At 48.1% G+C, this 12,805-nt stretch overlaps 1 protein-coding gene across 2 annotated transcripts in view; it reads left to right on the top strand.

The window, feature by feature from the left end:
• The window catches only part of ALK (ALK receptor tyrosine kinase), a 299,880-nt gene that overhangs the window by 280,622 nt on the left and 6,453 nt on the right, over positions 1-12,805 (top strand). For both annotated transcript variants that reach the window (XM_069850441.1, XM_069850440.1), the window contains exons 20-26: positions 385-571; positions 2,663-2,753; positions 3,564-3,628; positions 4,497-4,626; positions 8,993-9,090; positions 10,103-10,195; positions 11,813-11,914. In XM_069850441.1, the coding sequence (XP_069706542.1) occupies positions 385-571; positions 2,663-2,753; positions 3,564-3,628; positions 4,497-4,626; positions 8,993-9,090; positions 10,103-10,195; positions 11,813-11,914 (766 nt within the window). The remainder of the gene's footprint in view (positions 1-384; positions 572-2,662; positions 2,754-3,563; positions 3,629-4,496; positions 4,627-8,992; positions 9,091-10,102; positions 10,196-11,812; positions 11,915-12,805) is intronic.

Here is a 12,805-nt window from a genome sequence, read left to right as displayed (position 1 = left end):
TTAGGGAAGCTGGTTATCCGCAGGCTCCCTGAAGTCTGGGACTGGACTCATACTCAGCAGGTCCAGTTAAACCAAACAGAACAAAACAAAAGCTTCAGAACTGTGAAATCAGAGTTAAAGTAAGTTAAAGTCATTTACATCTTCCAAACAGTTCATGATCAAGCTGATTTCTTCATCAGATCCATAAACCAAAGGTTCCTGTGAACTTCGAGTTCCATTTTCTCTCTGTAGTTATCTGATGTACAGAAATGCGATGGTTTCACTGTCTGGTTTGGTGCACTAGAATGTGGCCCCACAGCGAAGTCCAGTGGGATGTGCTGCACAGCTGGTTTCATATTCCACAGTCCATCTGTGTCTCTGCTTTGCTCTGTTCTCCGTGTTTAGTGTACCGGCGGAAGCACCAGGAGCTGCAAGCCATGCAGATGGAGTTGCAGAGCCCGGAGTACAAGCTGAGCAAGCTGCGCACCTCCACCATCATGACAGACTACAATCCCAACTACTGCTTTGCAGGGAAGACCACATCCATTAGTGACCTCAAAGAGGTGCCTCGAAAAAACATCTCCCTCATCCGGTAAATTCATCTCTGCCTTCCCCATGCTTCACACCGTATGCTCACATGTGCTGGCTCTCTTACACAGATGTGAACTAATGTCTTTGTGCAGGCACACACCAATTCTCTTGCACTTTAGACTCATGCCCCTTTTCATAAGAAGTATGTAAAGCAACAGTCCGTAGGCTTGTGTGGAGGGGACTGGCCTTTGGACGTTGTCTTACCCTTTTACAGGGGCAGAGTTAATCTTCCAGGGCTGTGAGAAGAATTGTTCCCTGTAATCCACACACGTCTTGTGCAGGCTGTGCAGTGAATGGCCCAGTTCCAGTATTAGCTGATAAAATACTGGGAAGGCTGAGGCTTGTAGGGAGGCTCTTTTAAAGTCTTTGATGGGATCTGTGGTAAAGACAGTGACATGCCTAAGTACAATAATAGGAAAAGCAATGGATTTGACTGTATTAGGCTGCTTGATGGTATTAAACAGGCAGAAATATAAAGCCAGCAGGATAGTCGTGTCTAGATCAGAACTTCTGGAATGTTTGAAATAGTTTCTTAAAAAAAACTTGAAAATTCAGAATTCCTTCCCAGCTTACCATGCAGTTCTGCACAGCAAGCCAAGAAGAGGGCTTGGAAAACAAGGAAGCTTATGGTGCTAGTAAATGCTGAAAGCAGCCTGTGAAGTCTGCAATGTTTTGCTGTCTCTTCTCTCCTTCCCCTTTACCTGCACATCTCACTGGACTGCCTCTGGGAGTTTCCAGCATAGCCTGTGCTGCTGCTGCCTTTATCACTTGGGCTTTGAAAGGATTTCTGGAGTGTGACGAGCTGTAGAGAGCAGCTGGGAATCGATAAGGGCAAGGAAGTGGGCTATTTGGGAGGGGGGTGAGTTACGAGCTGTAGAGGTCTGGTTTATACCCTCAGTTTGTTGTAAGTTGTTCAGGCGTAGCCAAGAATAGTGTCTCAGGCTGGTACCTACAGCATGTTATTAAAAGACATGGCTGAGTCACAGGCAGCACAAGTCCTCGCTGTGGCTTCACTGCCTAGACTGGTCTTTATCCTAGCAAAATACAGACAGAGCAGCAACAGAGCAGGTTGCCCAGAGCGGTGCCTGCTTCAGCTGAGAGGAGGGCAACAGCCATGCAAAAACATGATAGAGAACAGAGTCAGTGCTGCTCTCGGACTAGACTTGGCTCTGCCGGGAATGTGTGTTAGAGAAGAGAGCCTTAATAAAGCCTTTGACCTGGACTGAGATGCAGGAGTGTACCGTAGAGGCTCCAACTGCTACTGCCCAACATGCAGGGTTAAGAGGGACTCAGGATCGGGGATGCAGCCTCATTCCCTGCCAGAGTTCACTCTGTTGTTATGCCATGGTATAGCTGTGGTTGTACAAGTGCATTTCATGTTACTGAGTGAAGACTGAATAGGCAGGTGTGCAAAATCTGTATCACAAGGACATGCGCTCTGTGCTGTGATTACTGAAACTCCTTTCTCTTTTTCTTGTACCCTTACTCAAAATAGAACAGTAAATGTTATAGGATGATCAGTGCCAGCAGCGATTATCAGCACGGATTCCTAGAGCCAGGTGCTCTGCCGTCACCATGCACTGGTTAAGGTGCTTATCCAGCATCACAAAGTAAATCAGGAAAAGACACTTGGGTCAGAATTCAGGTCCTTTGAGAACCATTGTGCTTCCCAGTTTCTTGTTCAATGTTTTCTTTAATGGTGATGCATAAACATCGTGGAACTGTTAACGTGTCCAGGATCAAGACTTAAGACCTATCATTACTGACCTGTTGTGGAGTGCCCACCACTAGAGCACTGATACCAAGGCCATTAGGAGAGTTACAAGCTGCAGTGCCAGCAGCTCGACTTCACTTGGGACTCTTCACATTTGAGGGTTGGTTTCCCTGCTGATTAAATACATTAGAGGTCCAGGAAAGATCTCACCCAGGTTTGGTCCCCTGTGTAGCATGAGGAGTGGTATCCAGTGTCAATATCTAGTTCTTCCTGTTTCACTGCCATGACAATTGTGAGCCCGTGCTGTGAGCCGTGACCGCAGTGTGATAATGTCTGTTCTCTGCAGTAAAACCTTCTTGTCTTCTCTGGTCTGTCCAGGGGTTTGGGCCACGGAGCCTTTGGTGAGGTATATGAAGGGCAGGTGGCAGGGATTCCCAGCGACCCCACTCCCTTGCAGGTGGCTGTGAAAGTAAGTGACAGTGCACGAGTTATCATGATGGTTTCATGCGCCTTTCACCCCAGAGTCCCAATACATTATCAAACTGAAGATGAATCAAGTGTTACGCTAGTGCTGAAGGATGCAGCTAGCAAGGTGGCTGCTTTATTGCAGTGCTATAATCCATCGCAGCAGTGGTTCAGCTGGTAGCATGTGGGCTTATAAGGCTGTTAAGAGAGGTCTGTAGGTATTAAGTAGGCAAAGATTTGCCATATGGCTGCAGTAACTGCAGGTGTGAGAAACAAATCCATCCTCTGTCCATCCTCCACATGTAATCTGTACGAAGCCTTTGAGTCAGAGGCAAAAGGTCTTCACAGGGCCATGAGCAGCCTGCAAATACAACAAAGAGCCTACAGGCAGGAGATGGCTGGTTTTCCAGGGATCTCACCAGTCAATTACAGGATGGGTGTGCACTGGATGCAAAGCTAAATGCTAAGAGACATGGTCTTGCTGGGAGGTAGAAGCATTAAAGTGTCCAGAAGCCCAGGGACTGCAGTTCTCATTCCTCCCCTTCTATACAGCAGAGTCCCATGTATCAAGCACTGGAGTATTTCCTTTGCTGGGAGGATGGCTGTGGTGTTGATGGTCCGCGTGTTCCGATCTTTACCTCTCAGCAGGCTTCGCAGTCTAGCTTAGTCATGGTCTAGCTGTTATCTTAGAGTGAGGTTTGTTTTAGAGGAATGAGGATTGCTGCAGACGATGTTAGTTCTTTTGGTTGTGCCAAGTGCTCTACATCTGTATGTTGAAATATCTTCTCTTGTCAATTTGTTCTTTCTTTTCCAGACATTGCCAGAAGTGTGTTCGGAGCAGGATGAGCTGGACTTCCTCATGGAAGCTCTTATTATTAGGTGTGTATGAAGATGAGAAGCATTTGTGTAGGCTTGCAAAGCCCAGCACTGTGAGGAATAAAGGTGATTTGAGAGGTAATGTCCTCAAAACACATCTATACAGCAGTTCTAGCACATGTCTGTTGGTATTTGACAGAGGACAGGCATTACCGTCCTTTTCTATTTCTCTTGGAATAAAGCAGTAAAGACAATAAAGGGCTAAAATTTCAAGAGGGTCCACCCTGGGTTTGATTATCCAATGGGAAAATCCTTAGGCGCAGTTTTCAGGATTTACGATAGTGTCCTTTGATTTCTCTTACAGATCAGAACACGAGGTAAATACGAAGCTAGGAGTTTGAGTTTGACTAGTCAGAACTAACAGATGGCATTGACTTAACGATGCTGTCATGTCTCCTGTCAGTTACTGAGTCCTTGAATCCAGGGAGATAGTTTCCCATCACATTGAGGTCTGGAGAAACAAGTAAGTGTTAGAGACTAGACCTTGAGGCCTATCTCCTACATAAGCAGTTCTCTGTGTGTGTTGTTTGGAACAGCCGCTGCCTTTTGGATAGGAACATTAGGAGCAAATTTTGTTCTGATACCAAATACTCTCTGCTTGCTCTGGCCCACAGACAAAAAAGCTCAGAAAGGGTGCAGAATGTAGGAAAAGTGAAAGCAGCCAACAGCCACTCCTTCCCCACCTTGTCTCCGCATCGTGCAGACAGACGAGTGGAGGGCAGCACTTCAGCTTTATCCAGTTACCCTCCTTTTGAGATCTATTACTTTATGGAAAACAAACATTACCTGCAGCAGAACATTTTACTTCCTTTCTGCAATTGTGCTTTTTGGATCAAAGCTGCTCCTTATTTGAGGTTCCCTGTCTCCACAGCAAATTCAACCACCAGAATATCGTGCGCTGTATCGGGGTGAGCTTGCAGGCGCTCCCCCGTTTCATCCTGCTGGAGCTCATGGCTGGAGGAGACCTGAAATCCTTCCTGAGGGAGACGCGGCCCAGACCGGTAAGGAAAGAGAAAATGGAAGTCTATTTAGTAAGCTGCTGCCACGGCAAATGCGTAACTATAAATGAGCTGATCCATGCAGCTGCTGTTTCCCAACATTGTGGAGGGTCAGGAAATTTCTGTGTGTGCAGGACACAAGAAACAGAGGCTGCTCGGGCTCTGCAGGCTCATCTCTGGCCTTTTCTAGATTGCAGATACAGCCCAAAGAGAGAACAAAACCCAAGTTCGAAAGAAAAATAGTTAAATTGTACTCTTCCCTTCCTCCCAGCCACTGGGGGAGGCTGGGGGAAAGCACTGAGCTAGCAGTGATAAATCCATTCTGTAAACTACTGGTTGGGTACGATGCTGTGAGATCTGTCAGTGGAAGCTGGACAAAGACAAGGAGAGAGTCCAGCCTGGAGCTGTGGACTTCATAGTTGACTTAATATCTTTAGTCCAACATTTTAAAGATATCAGCATCAATAAGACATGACAGTCAGTTTGTGCTGAGTCCTCAGATCTGAAAGGCACCCAGATATTACTGAAATTTAGCACCAGGGCCCAGGTTTGTCTCTGCATTCCTGTGACACGGGGCAAAATGTTGGGTTTTATCAGTACAGGGACACAAATTGGCTGTAACAGGTATAAATAAGCTGCTTCCTCAGGGTATCTTGGACAAGACTGACTTTGTATTTTTTCCTTGCAGTCTGGTTTTCAGACTCATAAAATGATCCAGGTTTGGGTAGGCTGCCATAAAGCAGCTCCCTCTGGATAAGAATGCTGAACACCCAGAAAGTCAGGATGTTTGAGATCTCAGCAAGCAGCCTGTCGAGAGGCTGGTTTCTGTAGTGCCTAGAGATGCTCTTGTTAGCTCAAACCAATGGGAATGTCTGTTTAGCACCTTAAATTAGAGAGAGAAGCCAGCTCAGTAATGATCAGGATCTGGTGAGGAAACACTAGGAACGTTAGCCCCGAACAGGGCTGAGAACAAGGCCCGTGGCTCAATGCTGCTGGCTCCATCTTTGCTTTGCTCAGAATGAGCCCTCAGCTACATTCTTTTTCCTTTTGCTGACTCAAGGAAGACACACAAAATGTAGGCATATGGCAGGCTGGACGTCCAGCCTTCCAGGCCTGTGAAAGGAAAGGAAAGGTGAGGAACAGTGCAGAGTAAAGAGGTTTCTATGAGGAAGCCCAATTCCTGTTCACTTCCAACATGAATTAATTGAGCACATTAGATGTTCCCAACTGACTCAGTAACAGAGGAGTGGTGTTTACTGTGCTGTAAGCACCCTGTGAGTTACGAGTGTCATCTCCCCTTAGTTTTTTTTTCCAGTTTTCTATTTTCCATCCAATTTCCTTACTACCTTGCCTTTTCCACCTACTTCTCCTTACAGCCTGCTGCAGAAGATTTATGTGTTTATTCTCTCCCTTCATCCCCTGGTTGCTCCCCCCGTTCCCCTGCCATAACTTGGAATTCATTTGCCAGTTTCAGTCAGAATTAATAGAGGTGTCAAAGGCATTAACATCTCCCAAGGAGAAGGTACCAGGCCACAGCAACCGCTGAGCGCATCAGTTGTCTCTGGCTTGCTGCTGGCCAGCGAGAACCTGTGTGACTTAGAGTAAGGCACGTGTGACTTAGAGCTGTGTGCTCAGACGCTGGAAGAGCGTAGGAGGAGCAGAGGGAACAGTGGACAAACTGAAGTGAAGGAAAGGGGAACTTAAGACATCATGAGGGACGTGAAATGAGAAGCTAGAGCTCCCACAGGAGGTATTGAGACATGGGATCTGACTAATGGGAGATGAGGGTGCTGCCAGCACAGGTTACTGCGTTTGTCTGTGTTCTTCATGTAAATAAGGAAAGCCTCACTCAGCCAATGTGTAGTGATTCTTCTGAACTCTAAGCAAGATTGATCATACGTGTCAGCCAAATGTTCATCAAACATCCCCAGTGCAACACCAGTGTCAGTTTGTGCCAGCCAGGGCTACTCTGTAAGCCTCAGGCTTGCACTTCTCCGTGGGTCCTAGGCTCACAGCCCTGAAGGTGTCTATATTCCATTTCTAGTGCCGCTTCACATCTATGACAGGACTCCCCCGTCTCTCACCTGGAGAGAGGCAGTCTGGTAGATTCAGAGTCTTTGTTCATGCTGAGCATTGCAGAATTGTCCATCAGGGCTGATCTTTCCCTCACACATGGCACAGTAATTGCAGAACAGCTCTGGAAGATAAAGCATATATGGATAAATTATTCCCCTCCCTTGTGTTGTGCAGCCTGTTGCATAGAGCAGCGATTACACTGAACAATACACAGCATTTTGTTCCCCTTTAGCAGAATACAGCCTCCCCGAGGAGGTGTCACATGTGCCTCCAGCATGCCCACTGCTCAGAGAGGCCACGCATGGCAGCCTGCACTGGTCATTCATCTGGGGAGCAGAAGCTGTACAGTGAATCCTTGGTGCCTCAAGGCTGCTCCCCTTGAAAATGAGACCCAAACCTCCATTTTTTAAAACACATCACATGGCCAAATTGTCCTTGGCTGGTCAGTCACATCTGTTTAAGGGCTATATTCAGCCAAATAAAAGGTGGAAGGAATTCATCCAAGGAGGGGAAGGGAAGGAAAAGAAAAAAGGAGCAAAAGAGAACAAAGCTGTGCTGTTGAAATCAGCTTCTGGCTTCAGCTGCTGCCTGCCACGCAGTGTAGCTCTAGTCTAGGATCGATTGCACAGTTAAGAATTAGGTTTTTGACTTGGCTTTCACCTCAGGTCTCTGACCTTGCTCAGAAGAGGAGGAAATGGGTAGATTGAGATATTCATTTCCCTTTGGTTATGCCCTGAAAGGGGAGAAGTATCTGCATCCTTTCTCACTGTAGGCATTTTGTGTGGCCAGTGAGGCACTTCAACTCGCAGGGGCACAGAAGAGTTTTCCCCTCCTCACAAAAGGGGGGTCTTTATTTTTTCAGGAAATGGTTGCTCTTACAAACAGCAAGGTTTGCGGGCAGGGGTTGGGGTGGGTGCATTCCCGTGTTTTAAATCAGTTAAATGTATATACACAATGAACTGTTCTGTGTGAAGAGTAAAATACAGGTAGGTGATACACAGTCACAAGCAATTCTGATTTATGGCACTGTGCTGAAAAAAATGGCTGTGTTCATAGAATCACCAGGTTGGAAAAGACCCAGCGGATCATCGAGTCCAACCATTTCTATCAATAATATTCACACAGAGACATAGTGGTTCTCAGTTATTATATTAGTCAAGTGTTAAGACCACATTTTCCCTGACCTCTTCAGAAGATGTCAAGACTCTTCTAGGTTTTGCTAGCCAATGCCTCGTGTTTAACTACTGCCTTCTGCAAAGCCTCGGCTTATTCCCATCCCAGTTAGGGTTGGTTTAGATAAGCCGGGATGGCCAGCACAGTGCCACATTGGTCTCTAGATAGGTTTCATCACAACAGCTGGCTTGACAGAGCCAGCAATTCCTGTCGCTTGAGAACAGTGTGGGTTTGTGCATCAGTGGGAGAGCCCCATGGGCAGGTTCACCTTTGAGCACTGAGCAGAGTGGTAGGTGTCACAGAAGAGAGCTGGCAGTGGGCTAGGCCTGTTGGTGCAATAAGTAAGGCCACAGATAGACACTTTTAGCTGGCAAATGGCTGCTGTGGGATAAGCAGCCACTGCTACCCAGTTGTTTGTCATTGCCCTGCTGGAAGCAGTGATCTTCTCCCCACAGCCTGGCTGCAGGGCTCACCTGTTCACTCCTCAGTGCAGAAGCTGCTGGCTCACACTCAGAGGCCAGCAAGTGCAAGCTGGCGCTACACACAACCTCTTTACTAAAGCATCTGGCTCCTGCTGGCAAAGACTGTGAACTCCATCAGAGTTGGCAGCCTCAGTCTTCCATAGCTGTTGGCTGCTCAGAGCTGTGTCCATGCTCTGAGGGGCAAGGTAAAACCAGCACAGACACGGAGGAGGGAAAGAGCAAGTGTAACACAGGCCGTTTCACAAAATGTCCCTCTCATTCTTCAAGGTGACTTTGGAAAGGGGTTGGCGACATTACAGTGAAACTGACTGAGAACCTGTTTGGGTTACAGACCTCCCCAGTAATCAGGCTGAAAATTCTCTGAAGAGAACTGGGGGAAATTCTTGCAGGGGCATCCCAGTGGAGCTGGGAAGTCAGATCCAGCTGTTCTGGTTCTGTCCTTGGGATGTGTATGGCATCCTGCCTGCACATCCTTTGCATCATTCATGGTTATGAACTGTCTCCTGTGCATTTTAGCAATCCCCTTGTGTGTTAATATCTGGGCTATGTCACTTGTTAGCAAGTTCCCAGCACTGTACAGTGACGAATCATGCCATATTCTTGCTTCTAACACACCTTTGTCCCTTGTCTTTTGATAGAATCAGCCCTCCTCCCTTTCCATGCTGGACTTGCTCCACGTGGCTCGGGACATTGCCTGTGGATGTCAGTATTTGGAGGAGAACCACTTCATCCACAGGTAGGTGAAGGAGTCTTGTGTGAGCACGGGCAGGGCTCACAAGCAGGCCAGCAGGACTCCAAACACCCTGCTGGATACGTTTATGTCCTGCTGCACTCTAGTGGCTGGATACCTCTAAACAAGATAGATAAAAATCACAATAATAGAAGTAATTAGCAGAAAAGCTGCTCTAAGTCAGGCTGCAGAGGGCTGTAGTTTGCCCAGGGATCTGGAGCTCTTTCCCAGTGCCTCCACTTGTGCAGCTTGTTTGGCTTCTCTGTAGACAGAAACACGGTCCTGTGACAGAAATCTTCAAAGCTCTCCCCATCATAAATTTTGCTTAGTGTCTTTCTGCTCATTCTGGAACCCTTTTCTTCTCAATCTGGTACGAGTACAGTCAGAAGTGCAACACCTTGTGACTATTGTTACCTGCTCCTGCAGAACAGGGCCAAGTGCCCAAAATCCTGCCTGTGAGCTGAGTAGAGAGCGATCATAGTTTGCTTTTCTGAAAGGTTTAACCCACAAGCTCTGCCACTGTGTTATTCAGACCTCAGAGGTGAAGCTGGAACTATATGTGCAGGCACAGACTCGGGTCCCTTCCTTTAGTCTCAGAGCAACACCTGCACGTTGTTCTGTCTCTGCCAGCATGACACCTGCTAGACAGTATTTGAAGTGCGGTAACAGGTCAGTGAACCATTCCCCAGTTGGCTGATGGTGGTGAAATCAGCTGCACTACTGCAACTCCTTAGTGAATTAATCCCTCCTGGGTGAAGGGAGGCTCCCAGGAGGCCAATCCCTTCAGCTGGAAGATAATAGGTGGTGTTTAAGGAGGAACTGTTAAAGAGGAGGACTGCTTCTGCTGCTTGGGTAGATTGGAATTTGAGTCATCCATAAAGCACATTTCTGGCTGTTGTGGGCTCTCTGCAGCTCAGGTAAAGGAGGTGCTATTCTTTGTTTTCTTTTTGTCTTGCAAAATTGTTGTATGAATAAGTGGTTCTTCTCTTTCTGTTGCTTTTCTTCCCTTTCCTTGTAGGGACATTGCTGCCAGGAACTGCCTCCTTACCTGTCGAGGGCCTGGGAGAGTGGCTAAAATTGGAGACTTTGGAATGGCCCGGGATATATACAGGTAGCAGAGCTAAGCCCAGGGAATCTACAACCGGAAGCTTGCTAAACTGAGGGAACAGGGTTTGCACAGGAGAGAAGGCTTGGGTGCTGCTCTGCACAGCCCTAGCGAGGCAAGAGTGGAGAGATTCCACCTTGATGAATCCCAGCTAATGCTGTTTTGGTGTGTGTTGTAGAGAGACTGGGCTCTGGAGACTTTTTTGACTACTTACTTTGGGTGATGAAGTCTGATGGTCATGGAAAGCGCTTTTTCTCCCTCTTGTCCTCAGTTTGCTGTCTTTGCTTTCTCCGTGCTGACTGGCACTGATATGCCCTTCTGTTTTGTGGTTGCACATCATTCTGAGTTTAATCTCTTTCCTTGGTACTGCCCCTGCCCCTTTGGTTCATTGTCATTGGTAAATCTCCTCAATTTGCTGCCGATGAAGGAGCAAAATGCAGAGGAAGATCAGGAAAATGTAATCACCCAGCCTGGAATTCAGCCAGGACACAGGATTAACTGCTCTGCTCTGGCAAGAAGTGTGAGGAAAGCTTCAATGACCATGAGCAGCCAGGGCTGTGGTTTGATATCTCATCTCCAGATAGCACCTCCAGAAGCACAGTGCCTCGTCCTTCTGTCCTGAGGAATTGATGTGCCTCTGACTCGGATGAAGGAATGCCTTGTATTGTCATCCACCCTGTTTATTCCAGTGCCATGCTGAGGTTCTTTTCCTGCTTGGGAATTCTGCTGTGCAATTACCAAGCCAGGCCTCCGCTGCAGCCTGAGGTGATACAAACTGAGTTGCTACCTTCAAACACCCAAGTGTACCAGAGCTGGGTTTCTTCTCTGCCCCTCCTCTCTTTCCCTTCACAAAGAGCCCCTGCTCTGCCCCACTGCCCAAAGCAGCATCTGTCACGCTTGTGCCATCAGCAGAACCCGCTGCCAAGATGAACATTTTGGTGCTGGGTTTTCAAAGGTGCCTTTGAAGTCTGCACATCTTTCAGCGTCCAGGAGTGTCCTCTGGATGCTCTGGCTGCGTATGAACAGGGATACCAGCATGCGTGAGCAGCCTCCTGCAGCTACCAGCACAGGAGCTGAGGCTCATAGGGTTGTTTTGTAATGGTAACAACATGGAAAAACAGATGTTATTCCTGTCTCAGCACAGGAGGTGGTTTTTGCAATGCTGCGCCAGCTCTAATGGCCACACGACTCCTCATTGTCCCCAGGTTATCACTGAGGGTTTGGGATTTCCCTCATGCTGCTGTAGCCTGGGTACCTATGGGCCAGGCCACGTTTAGTTTTGATGGGGATGCTCGAGGAGAGGTGGACCCCATGCTGTGGTTGAAGAGTGCAGGCAGATGGCTCTGCCAGCAGCCGTTCACTGTGCGGATAGGTCACCAACTATGCTCACAGGTAGTGAAAGCTTGGAGTCACCAGATCAGACCTGAAGTGAGGGAGATCAGAGTCCTTCTGTGATCTGCCCATTCCCACTGGTTTTGTGTGCAGAAACAGGGCTCTCCAGTGTTTTCTCTGCCATGCTGTTTCTCCTCTGGCTCATAATTTTAATATTTGTAATTATAAAAATCCCAAATCAATGCCGTTTTCTGAGTTTGTGGCTGATTGTGTTTTGTTTGTTCTTTGCAGAGCCAGCTACTATCGGAAGGGCGGGTGTGCAATGCTGCCTGTCAAGTGGATGCCTCCTGAGGCTTTCATGGAAGGGATATTTACATCAAAAACAGACACATGGTGCGCTTCCTCTCCTCCTCTGTCCAGTCTGTGTGGGAAAACTTTTTGGGAAGTGAAAATGTTTTGTTATAGAACACATGTTCCTGTTCAAAGAGGGGAGATTGAGATGAGATGTCAGGAAGAAAGGGTTTCCTGTGAGGGTGGTGAGGCACTGGCCCAGGTTGCCCCAGAGAAGTCATGGATGCCCCATCCCTGGAGGTGTTCAAGGCCAGGTTGGATGGAGCTCTGAGCAACCTGATCCAGTGGGAGGTGTCCCTGCCCATGGCAGGAGGTTGAAACTGGACAGGCTTTGAGGTCCTTTCCAACCCAAACCATTCCATGATTCTGTGATTTTATGATTTCTCCTTATATAAAGAGACAAGGTGGGCCTTTTGGAGCCAGGATATTTGAGGACAGAAGAGAGCAGAAGTATCAGGCCTGTGCAGAGGTGGTGCTGCTGGGGAGGTGGGTGGGGCAGGTGCAGGTGCAGGGAGGAAAGTGGTAGTTCCACAGCACAGCACTGTGGCTCTCAAGTTGCCTGTTGTCAGACCAGAGGGGAGGGAAATGGGGTGAGCAAGTGGCAAGAGCTCGGGAAGATGGAGGGGAAGGGGCTGGCGATCAGGACACAGCTCCTGAGAAGCCCCACGGAGGGGTGGAGGTGCCCTCAGACAGCTGAGCTGCTGCCTGTCCATCAGCCCCAGCAGGAGGGTTCACATTGCTGCTTGTCGTTCTGCTGCAGTTTTTTGATGGATAAGGTCGTAATTCCGAAGCAACTGGCCAGATGAGTGGTTCTGAGGGGTCCTGTCCCAGCCGTTCCCCTCGGGCCACACCACGCAGGCCCAGAGGTGGAGATTGGGGTTTTGTGCTGAGCTACAGTTGGGGGCTGTGGGGCTCCGTGCTGCAGTGGGATCC

Source organism: Phaenicophaeus curvirostris, chromosome 2, assembly GCF_032191515.1.
Source record: "Phaenicophaeus curvirostris isolate KB17595 chromosome 2, BPBGC_Pcur_1.0, whole genome shotgun sequence".
Taxonomy (NCBI): domain Eukaryota; kingdom Metazoa; phylum Chordata; class Aves; order Cuculiformes; family Cuculidae; genus Phaenicophaeus; species Phaenicophaeus curvirostris.
This window is presented reverse-complemented; position numbering and strand designations above follow the sequence as displayed.